At 39.0% G+C, this 19,325-nt stretch overlaps 1 protein-coding gene across 2 annotated transcripts in view; it reads left to right on the top strand.

The window, feature by feature from the left end:
• The first annotated feature begins 9,124 nt into the window (after nucleotides 1–9,124).
• The window catches only part of YLPM1 (YLP motif containing 1), a 63,484-nt gene continuing 53,283 nt past the window's right edge, over nucleotides 9,125–19,325 (top strand). Inside the window, exons 1-2 of one of the 2 annotated variants that reach the window (XM_004681692.2) lie at nucleotides 9,125–10,118; nucleotides 18,603–18,839. In XM_004681692.2, the coding sequence (XP_004681749.1) occupies nucleotides 9,249–10,118; nucleotides 18,603–18,839 (1,107 nt within the window). In that variant the 5' untranslated portion in view covers nucleotides 9,125–9,248. The remainder of the gene's footprint in view (nucleotides 10,119–18,602; nucleotides 18,840–19,325) is intronic. The other variant, XM_012724560.1, reaches the window with a different exon arrangement.

The following is a 19,325-nucleotide window of genomic DNA, read 5'->3' as shown; positions in this document are numbered from 1 at the left end:
AAGGTTGGTGGTACCACTATGATGGACTTAAATTTGCTAGCTCCTACTGTTACAAGATACCCCAGATCTGTTAGAGGACAAAATCTGTTACAGGACAGGGAGAGAGGGACACCCCTGAAGTCCCAAACTGCCTGCACTAAGTGGGTTCTGCCATCTGCTGCAAAAAAACAAAACATATAAAACTTAAATGAAAAGTGACTTTCATACAGTGAGCATACAATACAGAAGACAAAGAATTAATGTCTAAATCAAACACCTGAAGTTACCCATCCCCTCGTGGGCAAAAGTCAACCCAAAAGGGATTGGCCCAAAGCAAGGCCTGAAAGCTGCCACAAGATGAAAGCACCTTCAGGCTGGGATCCATAAAAAAGGGTCAGAAATGGCCAGACAAGTCTGGGAGGAAAAGAGCAAAATCAAAATCAATATAAACACTGCCATAGTCACCTCCCTGCAGGTCTCTCACCCACATCTGCCTTAACCAGTCCAGGATCAGGAAACAAGCCTGGTTTCTTCATCACATGCTTGCTGCTCCATGTGGCTTCCTCAGGTCTCCTTCTGGCTCTCCATCCGGCTTCCTTCTCTTCTCTTCTCTCCTTTTTCTCTGCTCAGCTCCACCCTCCTGGGTAGGGCAGGGAACCTAGAACTTCCCCTTTTCCTAGGGACCACCCTGTTACAGAACTCTTGGAATGGAGATGGTCAATTTATTCTGAGTGATGTGGTATATGTAAGGGAGATGCAGACACCGGAACAAAATTTTAAGGTTTATTAAGGAAAAAGAAGGAAGTGGGTGTTCTGTAGGCAAACAATAGAATTTACTATACCTCATTCACAAACACTCAAACCTGAGTGTTTCAGAAGGAATTACACAGAACCATATCAGTCTGCAGGATAGATGTCTTAACAATGGTTTTTCTATTTTTCCCCATTTAACACTTTTTTTTTTAAATTTATTTATTTGTGCATACAGAACTGGGATAAAGGCCAGAGACTCAGGGGTGGTGAAAGACTTCACCAGAGACAGAGTGGGGAGCAGAACAGGCAGATCAACGAAGTACACTGCTGAGGGGAGCAACGGGCGGGTCAGGAGAGGTCTGCCTCTCCATGTGGTCACCTCCGGGGCAGGTGGGAATCGAACTCATGCGGAAGTGGTTTCAGCTTCTTAGTGCAGTGCTTTAACCCGCTGCACCACCAGGGAAGGCCCATTTAACACTCTTAATTCCTCCATTCTCCTTTGTTAATAGTGTGTCCATTCAAAGGTATGCATTTATTCCACATTTAGACATTGTTATAGTTGCATACCTTTGAGTTATGAAATATTGTACAACATGGAAAATATAAAATATTTCAGAGTATATTTCATGTATAAATTTCTATGAAAATTAATACCCTTGCACTTATAATCTAATATAAAAAAAGTATTCCTCATAATTTTGATACTTTCTCTGTTATCTTCCCTATTTTTAGTCCCTTCTCTAGATTCCAGCCCATCTATGAGATGACACTGTCCTGGATTTTATGTTTTCATTATTTTACCCAATACTTATATTTATTAACTATATGTCTGTATGTGAGCTGCCCAGAAATGAAATCATGCTATACATAGTTTTTTAATTGTGATCAAATGTATATAACATAAATCATGATTTCATCTGGTTTTTTTTAAAGATTTATTTATTTGTTCATACAGAGCTGGGGTACAGGCCAGAGATCCAGGGACAGTGAGAGGCTTCACCAGAGACAGAGTGGGGAGCAGAACAGGCAGATCGAGTGAAATACACTGCTGAGGGGAGCAGCGGGCGGGTCAGGAGAGGTCTGCCACGCCATGTGGTCACCTCCGGGGTAGGCGGAGATGGAATTCATGCTGAAGTGGCTTTAGCTTCTTAGTGCTGTGCTTTAAGCCGCTGCACCACCAGGGAGGGCCAGATTTCATCTATTTTTTTTAAGTAGTTTATTGGTATTAAGTATATTCATATACAATTCCAGAACTTTATTTTCCCAAACAAAACTCTGTACCCATTAAATAGCTCCTAAATTCCCCTTCCCTCAGGCCTTGTCAATCACCCTTCTGTTTATCTCTAAATTTGACTATTCTAAGTACTTTTCCTAAAAGAAATCACACAGTATTTGTCCTGTTGTGATTGATTTATTTCATTTAGCATGGCTAAATAATATTCCATATTTTGTTTACCTACTCATCAATGAGTTGATGTCCACTTGAGCTACCTGACTCCACCTTTTGGTGATTGTGAATAATGTTGCTGTGAACATGGATGTACAAATATCTGTTTCAGTCTCTGCTTTCAATCAATACTGGTATATATACAGTTTACATAGATGTTCTTTGACTTATGATTACATCCCTATAAAACTGTCATTAAGTGGAAGATACATTTAATACACCTAATTTACCAAACACCATAGCTATCTCAAACATGCTCAAAATATTTACACTAGTTTACTACTTGGGCAAAGTCATCTAACACAAAGCCAGTTTTGTAATAAAAGTATTGCATACCTCATATAATTTATTAAAGGCTGAACATGAAGAGCAGATTGTTTGGGTCTCACCATTAACATACCACTGGAATTTGTTGAAGACTGTTGAAAACATTGAATGTTGCTAGATCATGTGGATGCTACAGCAATAAGGTCATAATCAATTTCTCACTCATAGTGAAGTCTGAGCATAATTGGTAGAAGACACTGTAGCATATCAGTTGTTTGCATTTGTGATTGTGACTGATTTGGAGCTGTAGTTATGCGGTTCCCCAGTATCACAAGAGAGCATAGTCCACATATTGCTAGCCTGGGGAGAAAAAAGTCACGATTCAAAATATATAGTATTATTTCTTCTGAATGCACATAAAGACCAAAAAAATTCGTAAAATTATAACTATTTAGCAGTTTTTGTAGTCTTTTGCAACTTTCTTTTTTGCTGAGTTGTGTTTGTGAGATTCATCCATGTTAGTATGTATAACTAGCTCATTCACCTTTTCTGTATATTTCATTGTATGAATATTATATACTTTATTTATTCATTCTTGTATAAATGGTCATTTATTGTTTTCAATTTTTGCTACTGCAAACAGGGCTGCATTATTTTACATTCTTCGTATATAAATATGAAATTATCTCAAGTCTGAGATATATTTTTAGAAGGGAAATTGCTTTATAAGGCATTGTGCATCTTTAGTATTATCAGATATTGTCAAATTTTCTCTTGAAGTACACATTTATACTCCATGTATATGAGAGTTTCTGTTCTCTCAACTGTATATGAGAGTTTCTGTTGCTCCACAGGCTTATTAGAGCTTGTGGTTGTCAGTGTGGCAGATACTACTGGTTATCCCCAGTATCCACTCTCCCTTTTTTCCTTTAATGATAAATCTAATGAGTTTTATCTGGATTGTCTAGATAGAAACATTATTTTCCAGCCTTTCTTGCACTAACTTTGGCCAACCAACTAAGTTAAAGCCAGCAAGATGTAACTGAATGTGATACATATCTCTTCCAGTTCAGAAGCTTAAAAAGCATGCTCCTTAAAAAAAATAAGCTCCTCGGCCCTCCCTGGTGGCGCAGCGGGTTGAAGCACAGCACTGAGAATCTAAAGCCGCTTCCGCATGAGTTCGATTCCTGCCTGCCCCGGAGGTGACCACATGGCGTGGCGGACCTCTCCTGACCCGCCCGCTGCTCCCCTCAGCAGTGTACTTCGTCGATCTGCCTGTTCTGTTCCCCTCTCTGTCTCTGGTGGGGCTTCTCGCTGCCCCTGAGCCTCTGGCCTGTACCCCAGTTCTGTATGCACAAATAAATAAATCTTAAAAAAAAAAAAAATTTAAAAAAAAAAAAATAAGCTCCTCTAACCCATTCTGCCTTCTCACTGGCTAAATACAGATTTGATGGCAGGAGCCAGAACACCACCTTGAACCTAGAGATGGGAACTTTATGTTGAAGATGACAACTTTGGACAGCTTATCTTTGAACTGTTCTATGAATGAAAAAGTTTCATTTTGTTTTAGCTTAAACTGTTTCCTAATTAATACATTAGTTCTTTGGTTTTAAAGTAATTCTCAATTTACCTTTGCACAGAATGTGTTCTTCAAGACGTTTTTGAGAATGTTTATTTTGCATTTGATCTTATATAGATAAACTCCTTTATAGGTCCTTGTCTTTGAGAATATTTACCTGCCAATGAACTCTCTTTCTCTATCTCATTATTATTACACCATACCACACCTCTTTTTGTGGAGTGTTACATTTCCTTCTGCCCCAGGTATGCAGTTCTGATAGAATTTACATCGATGCCTAATCCTTTCACCAGACATCTTTTTTTTAAAAAGATTTATTTATTTATGCATACAGAACTGAGGTACAGTCCAGAGGTGCAGGGGCAGTGAGAGGATTCACCATAGCCAGAGTGTGGAGCAGAACAGTCAAATTGACGAAGTACACTGCTGAGGGGAGCAGCAGGCGGGTCAGGAGAGGTTTGCTGTGTGGTGGGTCAGGAGAGGTTTGCTGTGTGATGTGGAGCACCACCCGGGCGGAGATGGAACTCATGCTGAAGTGGCTTTAGCTTCTTAATGCTGTGCTTTAACCCTCTGCACCACCAGGGAGAGTCCTCACCAGACATTTTAAAGAAAGTACTAGAGGCTCCTTATTCAGATCCTTCAATCATACTCTATATATCTGAAAAGACATTGGATGCCTGGAGAAACAGGAACAGCATTGAATCTTGTTTCTTACAGCATCCCAGCAAGCGTTCAGTCTGTTTTGTGTATTTTTCCAATACATTTCTTTTCAAGTTTCAGCTGTTGCTATGGATAATAGCCAGAGAACTCTAGTGGATACTGCCAACCTCAAGTTCCAGGCTCTCCTAAATTGTATAGCTTTATTATCATGGTTGGAAAGGCTGAGTACTTAACAACTGAGATTACTTAGGAACACCTATGGGTTTAAAACAAGATGGGTACATGACTTCCTGGTGATAAGAAGGGGGAGCAGCAGTCACCTTGCAAAAGCCACGGTCAGGTTACTCTGAATCTAAACAGTATCCATGCAAAACCCTGGTGAAATGCCTGCCAATAACAGATAATATGCCTTGACACCATGTTGTTGAGGATGGTACAAGCTGCAAAAACTAGCAGGGGTTTTTACTCCACAGAATAGCGTGCTAGCCATTAGCCAATCAGAATATGGTCTCCAACCACTAACCAATCAAATGCCATGGCTCCGCCTGCCAGCCCTCACCCAACTCTATAGTAACAATGAAACATAAGAGAATATGCAGCTGGATTGTAAAACTGGTACAGAGAAAACTCATGCTAGTTGACTTTAACAGCGCTGACAGTAAACAACTGACTTCTTTGGGGGTTCCCACAAAACCTATGTGATTTTCACTTTAATCCCTTAGTTGATTTTGAATAAGAACACTGATCTTATAGTTCTTTACTTTTTACATTAGTAAATTCTACATTAGTAAACTGGTCTCTACAAGTGGGCCTGGGTTTGGTCATTTAATTACTATAGTCATTGTTATTGAAATGCCATGCGGAGAGCATTACACAAACAGGCTTTATTCAAATAGTTTTCTGGAGATATGTCCTGTAAGATGAAGATGGCTGTAATTTTTGAAAATTGTGATGACTAGAAAGAGGTTAAGTAATCAACTATATTTGGGTTATTTTCTTTGGTTTTCTTAGTTCCTTGAGAGAAAGATTCTATGGGGATAGTTTTCCCTGTAACATGTAGAACACTGCCCAAATTTGTCTTGAAATAATGGGGGGAATATGAAAAAACCTGTTTTAAATAGTGGTGCTGTCTCTTAAGTAGGTGCTGAAAGACCGACTTATATTGAGGGAGATTTTTGGACAGAACTGGACAGCTAATACCTACCTGTTAGATGGGAAATGAAAAAAGCAAAGAGAAAAAGCTTTCCATCCTCTTCCCCATCTCATCTTTTACTACCTTCATCTTTACTACTTTCTCATCTTTGTTGGGTTTTGGTTTATTTGCTTTTTTTACTTTTAAAAAATTGTGTACAAAAGATAAATGTACAGCTTAATAATGACTAACAAAGCGAGCATTTGTATAATTACCAATGTTACCACCTCAGAAACTGTACTCACTCAATTATACAGTATTCTTTTGAACTATTACCTTTCAAATTTTTCTTGGAAGTGCATTTATTGAATTATACAAAGTACAGAAATCATAATTTTTCACAAATTGAACATCTCTACGTAACCAAGCACTCAGATCATGATTCCTGGTTGCCCCCTTCCAGTCAATACCCCCTACCAAGGGTAACTGCTATCCTGAATTCAAACACTATGTATTGCTTTTGTCTGGTTTTGAATTTATATATTTCAAGACATATACTATATATTCTTTTCTAACTCCTTTTAATATTCTTTGAGATTCATTGGAATTATTACATGTACTTTATTTATTTTCATTGCTATTTTGAATTCCATTGTGTAAACATACCACAATTTGATTACCATTCTAGTGTAGGTAGACATTTGATTGCTTTTCAGCCATATAAATCCCAGCATTATGAACATTTTTGTACACATCTCTGGTTAACATTTATATGCATTTCTGTTAAGTTATATACATAGGGTTTCCTGGTTCATAAGCTGTAGGTCTGTTCTACTTTAATAGATGCTGCCAAATATTGTCATTTCAGAGTGGTTGCCCCAATTACCACTCTCACCTGCAGTGGATGATAATTCCATTTGTACCATCCCTTGGTTTGCAGCTGCATAATGCCACTGTCTGCCTTTGCCAGCACATGGCAGACTCTGTGTGTGCCTAGGTCTTTAGATAGCCATCTTTTTATAAGGACACCAGTCATACTGGGTTGACACCAGTCTACTTCAGTATGACATCATTTTAACTAATAGCATCTGTGACAACCTGATTTCCAAATAATGGAGCATTCTGCAATGCTAGAGTATAGGACTCAAACTTACCTTTTTTGGGGGAACACAATTCAACCCATAAAAATGTGATGGTAATAGACATCTATTCTTGATCATAGTGGGAAGACTTTCAAGTCTTTAAGTATGATTTTTGCTGTAATCTTTAAGTAGATATTCTTTACAAGGAAGTATGTTTCTTTTTATATCTGATTAGCTAAGTTTTTTTTTTTTTTAAGATTTATTTATTTGTACATACAGAACTGGGGTACAGGCCAGAGACTCATGGGCAGTGAGAGACTTCACCAGAGACAGAGTGGGGAGCAGAACAGGCAAATCAACGAAGTACACTGCTGGGGGGAGCAGTGGGCGGGTCAGGAGAGGTCTGCCACGCCATGTGGTCTCCTCCGGGGGCAGGCGGGGATCGAACTCATGCGGAAGTGGCTTTAGCTTCTCAGTGCAGTGCTTTAACCCGCTACGCCACCAGGGAGGGCCTGATTAGCTAAGTTTTTAAAAAATATAAATGGATATTAAAATACTCTTTTTGCAAGAAGTGGTACATATACACAATGGAATATTACTCAGCAGTTAGAAAGATAAACACCTGCCTTTTGCAGCAACATGGATGGATCATGGAAGGGATCATGTTTAGTAAAATAACCAGAAAGAAAAGGAAAAATACCAGATGGTTTTCCGGGGGTGGAGTGGGGAATGGAATAAAAAATGTGGAGAGGGGGTAAGTGCACTGGACTATGATGGTGGCATACGGGGATTACAACTGTGATGGAAAAAGGCACACAATGGTGTAAAAATAAACTATTATATCACTTTAAAAAATTGCTAACAAGTGTTCAAGACCTACATGGGCTGAATGAACTATAGAGGACTAAAGTAAATTTTAATGATTTATTCAAAACAATATTCTTTTGCATCTAACAAGATGATCATCTGATTTTTTCAAAAGAGAATTTCAATGGGGAATATTAAAAATATAGGCAAATGAAATTTGTGACTTGGGTCATGTTCTATTTTTTAATCTGGGTGCTGGTTACATTGATCAGTTTGTAAAATTCACTAAATTGTGCACTTATAGTATGTATGTAATTTCATGTGTACATGTTATACTTCAATGAAACGTTTAAAAAAAAAACACTAAATTCCTATGTGAGAATGAGCTCTTTCTTCTGAAGAGATGCTCCATATTCCACCCACATTCACCTTAAAAGAGAAGATCTATATTGCTAAGTTGTAAGCAGTCTTTAAGTGGTATACAACTGACACATAATATTTTGAGTTAGGTGGAATTTTTTTGTTGTGGTGGTAGTGGTGGTAGTGGTTTTTTTGTTTCCGAATTTCAACATTCAGCTATATTAGCTTTTCTTGTGATTCTTTCAAAGCACAGGCGCTCATGTCTAGTATTACTCTGTGATTGGATTATTTTCTAGTGAGGTCAGCCTCGTTAGACAATTTTTTGTATCTGTTTTTTGCTGCTGATGTTGGCCAAAATTCTTCCACATTAATTTTTATGTATTGAGTTATTTTAAAGAATTCCACTCCTCCCTCTTTACAATGCCTGAATATATCCCTTTTTCTGGAGCAATCTTACAATTGTTTTCAAAATTAGTTTCCATTCTTCCAGATTTGTTTCCTGTTGTATTTTTTGTTAGAGTTGAATTAAGTCTATTCATTTAACTTGAGAAGAATTGATACCTTTACAGTGTTTCCTCTTTTTTTACCCCCTTTCAGGACCTTGGTAAATCAATTGTTCATGGCTAATTTTATCCTACTCGGATGTGACTATACGATTCCATAATTTTCTTCACATAAATTCGACACATTTCTTTCTAGAGTTATTCTTACTTGTATAAATGTTTTTCTGTTGTTGTTGCAATTGTTACTATTGTGAATGGAACCCTTTTTTTTTTTTTTTTTCATTCAAAAATGAACCCGGGGAGTGATAGGATCTCTACCACCTTTTTCAACTGTGAGACTCTATGGTTCCTTGATTCTATAAGAACATTCTACTCGCACCTACATTATCGGAACCTGTAGGAAGATGGCAACCGAGAGTCGCCAAGCAAAGGGCCGCTCTATCTTGCCTTTGTTCTCCTCTCGGTGTCTACTGCGCAGGCGCGGTCGCCCCAGTACGGTCCCCGCCTTCCCTATCGCGGGCCCAGCTCGGTAACGCAGGCGCACTGGCGCGCTCCGTTTACACGCTCCGGGGCCTGTAGGCGCCGCGAGTTCCGGCTGTCGCCGTAGCCGCCGCAGCTCCTGGAGGTCGGTTGCGACGAGTAACGGCGCCGGGACGAGCCCTGCGCCCTCTTCTCCGACATGTACCCGAACTGGGGCCGGTATGGCGGGAGCAGCCACTATCCGCCGCCGCCGGTCCCGCCGCCGCCACCGGTGGCGCTTCCTGAGGCCTCGCCGGGGCCCGGGTACTCGAGCTCGACGACTCCAGCGGCCCCTTCCTCCTCTGGCTTCATGAGCTTCCGCGAGCAGCACCTGGCGCAGCTCCAGCAGCTGCAGCAGATGCACCAGAAGCAAATGCAGTGCGTGCTTCAGCCCCATCACCTTCCTCCGCCTCCCCTGCCACCCCCGCCGGTGATGCCAGGGGGCGGCTACGGGGACTGGCAACCACCGCCGCCACCGATGCCCCCGCCACCTGGTCCGGCCCTCAGCTATCAGAAGCAGCAGCAGTACAAGCACCAGATGCTCCACCACCAACGGGACGGGCCTCCTGGTTTGGTTCCTATGGAGCTGGATTCTCCCCCCGAGTCTCCCCCTGTACCTCCGGGGTCCTATATGCCCCCGTCTCAGTCTTACATGCCTCCACCTCAGCCGCCCCCCTCGTACTACCCCCCGGCCTCGTCTCAGCCCTACCTGCCTCCCGCTCAGCCCTCACCTTCACAGTCCCCACCTTCCCAATCCTACCTGGCGCCCACCCCTTCTTACTCTTCTTCCTCTTCATCCTCGCAATCCTATTTGAGCCATTCCCAGTCCTACTTGCCCCCTTCTCAGGCTTCCCCTTCCCGCCCCTCCCAAGGCCATTCTAAATCCCAACTACATCCACCACCACTGTCCACCCCTTCTGGGAATAAGACAACTGTCCAGCAAGAGCCAGTGGAGGGTGGGGCCAAGAACAAGAGTGCTGAACCGCAGCAATCAGCCCCTGAGCCAGATCCCTCTACGATGACTCCACAGGTAAGAAAGCGCCTTCCTCAGCCACATCTTTCACTTAGAGGGCCCTAAGTGAGCAGGCCTCGGGCCAATGTGTAGCCTACTGCCAACACACAATGCCTAATTTACACTCCAAAGGATTCCTTAAGAATCAGCGGTCTGACTTCCTAGCTTTTTAATTAAGCTGACTATGGATTGTTTGGAAAACAGTGTTTGACGTTTCTAGACACCACAGAGTAGTGGTTTCTGAACCATCGGTGGTTCAGGAGTTTTTTCTCAGATCCATTCATTGGTTTCCTTTGACCAGCTGCCTAGATTTGTTCCTATTACAGAAGGTCTGGATTCAAAATTGTATTTGAAACTGTATTTGGAAATAATGTATTTGAAGCATTCAGAATGTCCATTTGAGAGGCACTATTAGAAAAAGAAGCTTCTCACAGGACTGGTACTTTGAACTGTACAGAAATCTTATGATGAGTTGGCTTCCAGAGTTGAGTGGTCTTAGCAGATGAAGGATGGAAATCTTATCAGGAGCATCCTAATTACACTTAGAGATACTATGTGTAGTACATAGGTGTGTCTTTACACTTTTGACCCTTGGCAAGTCTTGCTCATGTGAGGAGGACCTATGCAGCCTTTTCTCACATCATGTAAAGATAGTGTTAGGACAAGGCCACTCTTGTTGCTTTTGCATGGTTACCTTTTACTGTAGAGTAACGGCCTTGAACCATGGCCAAGGTAAGAAGAAAAAAGTTCATTTTCTTCATTCATGAGAAAGCCATTCCTCTGAATTTCTATTTGAAGTGATGCTTCCCACAGCATTATCAAAGATTGATAGTAGCAGTAACATATCAATTCCTCCTTTAAGAAATAAGATAAAACTAAAGTGAAATAGATCATGTGTGATTTCTTTTTGAAATAGATACTTTTAGTAATTACCAGTTTTAACCTTAGATTCCCTAAGGAAAAAGAGACCCTTTTGATCTATGGGTTCAGATTTACATGTAAAAAATTTTCAAAAGATAGACATGCAGTATTCCAATTTTACAGTGATTTGGTCTTGGTCTTAAAAATTAAAAACAGAAGTTAAATAAACAAGATGTTGTCTTTTGCACAGTAGAAAACACTTGAGATGCTGGATAAAATGGTACACCAAATTAGTACCATACAATTAAATAATTTCTTCTAGTTCCCTCTATAATAGAGGTAGACTTTCTGTTCCCTCTCCCATCCCATGTGAAATTTCCATGTGTTTTTGTTGTCAAACACTGGCAGATAATCCAAAGCTACAATGTAACATCTATAGCTTCACCTCTACTAGGTTGTTTTTCTGGCTTTTTAGTGAGACAAATGAGTTGTACTTTGGGAATTTTTTGGAGGGGAGTAGGAGAAAATCAGACTAAGTCTTAATATAAATACCATAAGCATGACTTTCTCTTTCCTGTCTTCTTATCCTTGTCTATAGTAAACTGCTTTCAATACCTTCATTATTCAGTGGCTCCAATTCTTTGGTAAGAGCCAGGAAGAAAGTGATGGACAGTCAGGCTTGAATGGTGTGAATGAAACAGATCAAGAAGGGCCTTATAAGCCTGGCTAGCCTTTCTCATCTGTTTAGAATGCTCCCCAGTTTTCTCAGTCCTCTCCCCCTTGCAGTTATATCACTTTTAAGATACATCTCAAATATGAAGGTTTCTGGGAAGCCATACCTGAAATCACCCATCTGGTTGAGATCTTCAGATTGTAAGTCCCTTGCAGACAGGGACTGTCTTGCTCATCTTTTTATCCTCATATCGCTGAGGTCAGTGCCTTGCAAATTGTTGGTGCTTGGTAAAGAATTGTACAAGATATGAGAGTAGTTATGTTCTAGACTGAGGATATGACCATTTTCTTCATTCTGGTATCAAATCTGGGAATTATCCCTCCTGTCTCTTATTCTTTAATTTATATTTTATTTTTGGAACGACATTAATTTGTTTTATGGTGAGAGATTTTAAACACATAGAAGTAGAAAAAATGGTATTCTTCCTACATAGCCACTTCTCAGATTTTAACAGTCAGCAAAATTTTGCCATGTTTACATCACCTAGGCCTTTTATATTGTTGCTGCTAAAATATTTTAAAGTGAATTTTAGATTTCATGTCATGTCATCACTACATTATTAATTAGGTATCTTTTTTACAAGTATCTTTTGTTAGGTAAGCATAGTGTAACACTTAAAATTAATGTTTGTATCCTCTAATACCTGATCCCTTCAGATTTCCTTCATTGTGTCATCATACTAATAGAATTAACAATAATTCCTTGGTAACATCCATGTTAAAATTCCCATTGGATGCTAATGTTTTGTTGGTTTTCAAATCATGATCCAGCTAGACATTATTAGACAAAACAGTCTGTTTGGGGGGCTGTCCTTCCGGGTGTTTAGCAGCATGTCTGGCCTCTGCCTACTAGAAGCCAGTAGCAGTCTCCATTTGTATTTTAGTTCTGTTTCTCCTATTTTCTTTTCTATCCTATGCCATTGAACATGAATAATCTATGTCAGTTGTCCTGTAGAATTTCTGAATATCTGTTGTCTCATAGTGTTATTTGACTTGTTCTTCTTTCTCCCTTGCTTTGAAGACTAAAAGTTAACTCTGAAACCTTCTTAGATTTGAATATTTAACTTTTGTTAAAGAAAGTGTATTTCATAATATAGGTTATGGTGTGTTCTTTATTTGCATCCCATTAGGAATCACACAGTGCCTCATTGTCCCTCTGTTAATGGAGCCAAGGTTGATAAGATGGTGACAGTCTGGTGGCACCACTGTAAATGTTCCCATTAATCTTGTAGCTAATGTTTCATGAAGTGGTTCATCCATTGGTGATCTTTGCATGAGTAAATTATTTCTTCATTTAGGGTTGCAACATAATGATTTTTTTCCTGTCATTTCTGATACATTGACTATGTAGTTCTGTGAGGGGAAAAAAAAACTTTCACTTATGACCCAGGGTTTTGATTGGAAAGACAGTGTAGGAAAGATAGACTAAATGCTTGATATTCTATTTAATTTCTAGTTTTCAGTGTAAATGTTTGGTTATCTTTTTGGAAGAATTCTTTGTGTTTAAAGGACTGACTAGATAATGTGCATACTAGCCTTTTCCCCCCATGAATTGTGGTTTTGTCCTTTCATTCTCAAAATATTTAGGTAAAGCTACTGACTTTATAATCAGAGTTTTTTGTTTAATGTTCAAGTATTCGTTGAGTAGCAACTATGTGCTTAGTACTAGAGATGAATAGTGAACAAGGAAGAAGTGAAAACTGCCTTCATTGGTTTGTTCCAATGGTGGGTAACATTTAATGAGTAATTAAGAGAAGTACAGGGTGCTGTGGGATTATAAAATATAAAATTATCATCAGATTATTCCAATAAGGAACAGGAAAAGGTGAGCTTTTTCAGTTCACTGTTGTATTCACAGTGCTTCTCAAGATCTGCCAAGTGATGAAAAAAATAGGTGATGAAAAAAATTAGGTGATGAAAGTAGGTGATGAAAAAAAATTTTTTAATGATTGACTGTAGCTGGTAGCTTTAACATAACTGAAGAGCTTCCATTGTATGTGATATAAGTGAAACCTGAGGAATGGATGAGAATTAACCAAAAGAGTTAAAAGAACTTTAGCAGGGCTTACCTTAAAATTCAGGGTGAGAATGACAGATGCAAACCAGATCAGGGAGCAGCTCTGGGGACTTCATCCTAAGGACAGTAGGAAAACATTTATGAGTGTGAAAGAGTGGCATTTTTGACAGCTCGCTCTATTTGTAGTGTGGCGAGTGGAATAAAAATGAACAAGAGTGGTTTAGAGAAAATAATTAATGGAATAATCCAAGCAAGAGATAATAGTGGCTTGGACTTGGATAGTGATGGTGAAGATGGAGAGAAATGGAAAGGCTGGAGAAAAAAATTTTAACTTACGTCCAAAGGGCAGGTTTATGAAAAGGAGGAACAGAATAAAGGACACTTGCATAGACACAGCAAACAGAAAGAATTGTGCGTGAAAGAGACAGGCTTGTCAAAGTCTGCATAGTCACGGGCAGGCAGCCTGTGGGTAGGGGAGAGAGAGCTACCTCTGCTGTTTTGCTAAGAGAAGTCAGTGAATAGAATCACCTCCACGGTCACAGGCAGGTAGGAGAGCTGCTGTCAGGGAAAAGGGTGGCGAAGAGGAACACCTGCATAGGCACAGGTGGGCAGAAAGGCTGCTGCCAGGACTGGAGAAATTTTAGTGCTAGAAACCAATTGGAAATTGGATAGTAATTGAGAGGGAGGGAGTAAGGATGATTCCTGGGTTTCTGGGCTAGACCACTGACTAGAAAGCCTAGAGGAAGAGTAACAGACCTGAAGATGAGGGTGAAATGATGAGCTAAATTACAGGCATGGTGAGTTTGCGGTCCTGATTCAAAGTTAGATAAAGGTTTGGAAGTTATAGCCAAATCTCGAAGTCAGATCTGGGAGACATGAAAGATTGTGACTCATCAGCATAAAAATAGTGTTTGAAGGCACAGAAATAGATGAGGTCTCCTGAGGAATGGCTGTAGAGTAAGAATAAAGGTTAAAGGACACATACCTGCCCCTGCAGAAATCGTATTATCCAAGGAACCAGCAGAAGAAAGGTCAACAGGTAGATGGAAATTTAAGTAAGGTGCAGCACATAGCACATGCCAGAGTGAGGGGAAGATCGGTTTTTTGGTTTTTGTTTTTGTTTTTTTAGGAGGGCGTGGCCAGCTGTGTTAAGTACTACTGAGAGGTAAAGCAAGATAAAGATTGTGAGTTACTTTTTGCATTTACTGACATGTAGATTGTTGTTGACCTTGGCAGGAGCAGTTTCATAGTGACTGAAGCCATATTGCATTGATTTGAGGAGTGATGGAAGGTGAGGAAATGGGGATGGTGAGTATAGACAACTCTTTCAAGAAGTTTGACTCAAGGGAAGAGAAGGAATGAGGGCAGGAGCTGGAGGAAGAGATGAAGAGGGTTTTTTTGATTTATTTTGCTGTGCTTTTTCAGTGATGAGACAAGGATTATCTGATGACTAATTCCTATAGGAGAACGTGAACCTGAAAAATATTTAAAATAAATATCTTTTTAGTATTAAAAATAGAAATCTGATTTATTATTTTATTTTAAAATTTTTGTTTCTCTTCTTCCTTTAGGCAGTTAGGCATAGGACATCTAGTGCTCATTCTGTGACATAGTGACCTACAGGTGTTCCTGATAATCAATCTAGATAGGAAAGATAACTTTCCCTTCTTGGAAATCCTTTCAGTACCTCATTCATTATAGTACCAGTAGCAAGTGGTCAGTAAGTGCTTGCTGAATAAAGTAGCATCTTTTTTGGTAGTAATATTTGTAACAACTAGTTCATACATCCTTATTTTTATCAATCTCTATTTGAATGTGACATGCTATGATTATCCTCTGCCTGTGAACTCACATTCCACACCAGGTAAAGTTGTGTGATACAGTGGGGTATTCAGAATTATTGGGTACTAGTCCGTCTTCATCCCCAAGTCCCAGCAGGTTTAGTCCTTTCTAAAATAAAGATAATCACCTTTCCATTGGGATCACTGAGGATGTTTCTGAATGATGTCATCATACTTATTTGTAGAGCTTTAATAACTTGCCAGTGTCTATTCCTAAGGTTGAAATTTTAGATCAGGTGTCTGCTTATTGGCTTCATATTTAAGAGAAATTGACCTGCAATGCATGCTGTCCATGTGTCAACAAGTACTTCAACCCCTAACAAGATTCTTAACCCTGTACTAGGTCTAAGATAAAGATGGGTGCAAATTGATAAAAGAAACGAGGCACATGCAATATTTATATCTGTAGCCATTATAGCTTCTAGAAGATTGTTTTGCATCTTTTTACCTTTTAGTGATGCTTTCAGAACAGTGGGAGGGAAGGGAATCTTAACTTCTACTTCAAAATAGAAGTTTTAATTTCTAAGTTGGAGAATAATAAACTTGTTGTTTTCGTATTTTCGTAAAATGGAAAGAGAGAAATGTCTTAATACAGTGTTATTATTGACTGTCATGGTGAGTGTGCTTTTTTATGTTGAGTAGTAAAATTATATCCTGGAAATTGATGATTGTGTGTATGATAATAAAAAAAAATAAACAAAAAACAGTAGTGAGCCTTGGAATTTATTTTTCCAAATGGATTTAAACAAATTTCAGGTCATATAATTGAGTGGCCTATAAAGGAAGCCTTCATTCAGTTGATCAACAACTGTTTATTGACATGTACTGTATGCTCTGGTACTATGCTTAAGCACGAGGTAAGATACCAGAAAAGCATGACAGCTCTCTCAAGGAAATTGCATACTCTAAATGAAGAAACAGCTAACAAAATAGCATGTGCATGAGAAAAGAGTATATTAAATATATACCAGATAAAACAATATAGGAAATATTTGTTAATTGAAGATAATGAATTCCAGTGAATACAAGTAAAATGAATTCATTTGACAAAGGGACAAAAAGATGCTGTAAAAGGGAAAAAAATTTAATTTGGGACATAATTTTGAAAAAATTCAAATTCATAAAGAATAGTGGTGTGTGAGAATGAACAAAGTATGGATTAGGTTTCTGTGCTGTGATTTTTTAACAGACTGGTATGGCAACATTGCATATCTCCTCTTTTTTGGATCTATTATAAAATAGGGATTTAGCTGTTTTCACAGTGGGTATTTGTGAACCTTTGATATTCGTATCATTTTTCTTTTGCAGTTCCTGTTATAAAGATTGTTTTGGTTCATTACTGGTACAACCCCTCTAGATTTTCAGCCATCAAAGTTTCCTGACACTTTTATAAAATTCTTCATCCTTATAATTGTAATAGGAACATATATGCTGTTTATAATTACAGAAGTATCTGAGCAGTAATGAATATTTGGGCTTTTGACAGCTTTTGTTTTCCATATGCAACTTTGTAGCTGTTGGAAATTACATAACAAATAATGGGATAATAAAGACCCTGTAGTTATTTCTAAGTGGTGAGATTTAAGTATTGAGGAATACTAAATTAGTGACTACGGAACCAGTGCTCCTAAGGGAAATACAAGGTTAGTTTCCTTTCACATTTTCATCAGCACATAACTTTGTTTTATATGTGTTCCTGTTAAAGGTATTTATACTTAATATTGAATGCATGGCCAACAGCTTTATGCGTGAACAAAGCTTTATCTTACACACAATTTCTTAATAAGGCACAGCTTGCCTTTTTGCATTTAGGAAGCCTAGACAGCACTTCAGCATTAAGCTTGGGGCCAATTTTGAACAGCAAAACCAACAAAACACACAGAAATGTGAGAATATGTAGTCATAAATACTATGAAAAAAGCACTTAACTTCCATTATGACAGGTGAAACAAGGCAGAGCAAGTGTGTGTTCTGACACATCAGCAACTCAGATTTTCAGCATTATACACATGTCCACAAGTGACTGCCAATGACACTGACTGTGTTGGAATTGGACATAGATTTTAGTGAGTACGCATTCACAAATAAGAATACACAAATACTGAGGATTACCTATATTCTCTAATTTTTCCCACATTAAACTGTAAATTTTTTTAAATGGAAGCACTGAATAAGCTTTAGGAAATTAAACTACATTATAAGTTGGAAGATAAAGCTGAGACTTAAGTAGAAGCATTTTAATAACATGGAATATTCTCGGTTATATATATAAATCTGAAGATGGCTAGGCTAATGATACAATAGGTATTTAAAAGAGAGATGGACACTGAAGGAGAGAGAGGGCAGAGAAAAGTGATAGGACTATGTTGCTATATTCGTTAATTATAAGATCCCTGTGAATAAATCTGAACAAACTGAAGGCAGTTAAAAACAAGGAGCAGTGGATAACCTCATGCCTTTTGCAGCAACATGGATGGAGCTGGAAGGGATCATGCTTAGTGAAATAAGCCAGAAAGAAAAGGAAAAATACCGGATGGTTTCAGTCATAGGAGCATAAAGGACCAGGGCAGCGGGGAGGGGGGGATAATGATCAACTATATACTAGAGACATTTTATGGGGTTTGGAGTGGGAAATTGGATAAAAAATGGGGGGCCGGGGGGTTGTGCACAGGGCTATGGTGATGGCACACAGGTGATTTGGTGATGGGAAGCCCACGGGTGTTACAACTGAGATGGAAAAAGTCACAAAGTGATGTAAAAATAAACTATTGTAATAATAATAAACAAGGAGTGGTGAATACTGAAAGGATTTTCTTTGATCATTCAGGTATTTTAACAGGGTAGAGAAATATGTTGATAATGTGTATGATTTATCTTAAATATATACATTTGGGGAGGAGTTGAAAGACTACTTACTTGCCTTTCTCAGTACATCTTTGCACTTTCTTATATATAGGCACATAAAATAGGCACAAATGTGTCCCTGTCAACACCAAGTTGCAGAGGTACAGGGTTGTTGATTACAATTCTTAAAAGTGTTTTCTGTTGTAGGAACAGCAACAGTATTGGTATCGGCAGCACTTGCTTAGTTTGCAGCAGAGGACAAAAGTACATTTGCCAGGGCACAAAAAAGGTCCTGCTGTGGCAAAGGATACACCAGAGGTGGTAAAAGAAGAGGTTACAGTACCTGCCACTAATCAAGCACCAGAACCCCCTCCATCTGAGGAGCCCCCACTACCACCACCTAATGAGGAAGTGGCACCTCCTCTCCCCCCGGAGGAACCCCAGGTAACAAACCATATCATTAATTACTTGGTGTCTTGTTCATCCTTTTTTCTGACTATACTTTTGTCATAGATAAATAGGTTAATATATTTTCATGTGTTTTTTAAAATACATATAAAATTTGATTTGTGAAATAATCAGATACATGCCTTCTCTAGTACAGAAAAGGCAGTTTTTTTCATGCTTCAAGTGAAAGTGAAGAATGATACTCTTAAGTGAGAATCTCTTAACTATTACTAATGGTATGTTTTCTGATTGGCAGCACAGGGCAATAGTTAAGAGCTTAAGCTATTGGAGTCAACTTCTTGAAGCCTGGGCACTGCCCCTTGACAGGGGTAATTCTGAGCAAATTAGTTAACCATTCTGTGCCCAGTTTCTTCCTTTGCTAAATTGATATATTTAGATAGTAGCTTTTTTTTTCTTTTTAAGATTCATTTATTTATTCATACAGAACTGGGGTGCAGGCCAGAGATGTGGAGGGTGAGAGGA

Source organism: Condylura cristata, unplaced genomic scaffold (assembly GCF_000260355.1).
Source record: "Condylura cristata isolate star-nosed mole 26May11 unplaced genomic scaffold, ConCri1.0 scaffold00013, whole genome shotgun sequence".
Lineage (NCBI taxonomy): Eukaryota > Metazoa > Chordata > Mammalia > Eulipotyphla > Talpidae > Condylura > Condylura cristata.
This window is presented reverse-complemented; position numbering and strand designations above follow the sequence as displayed.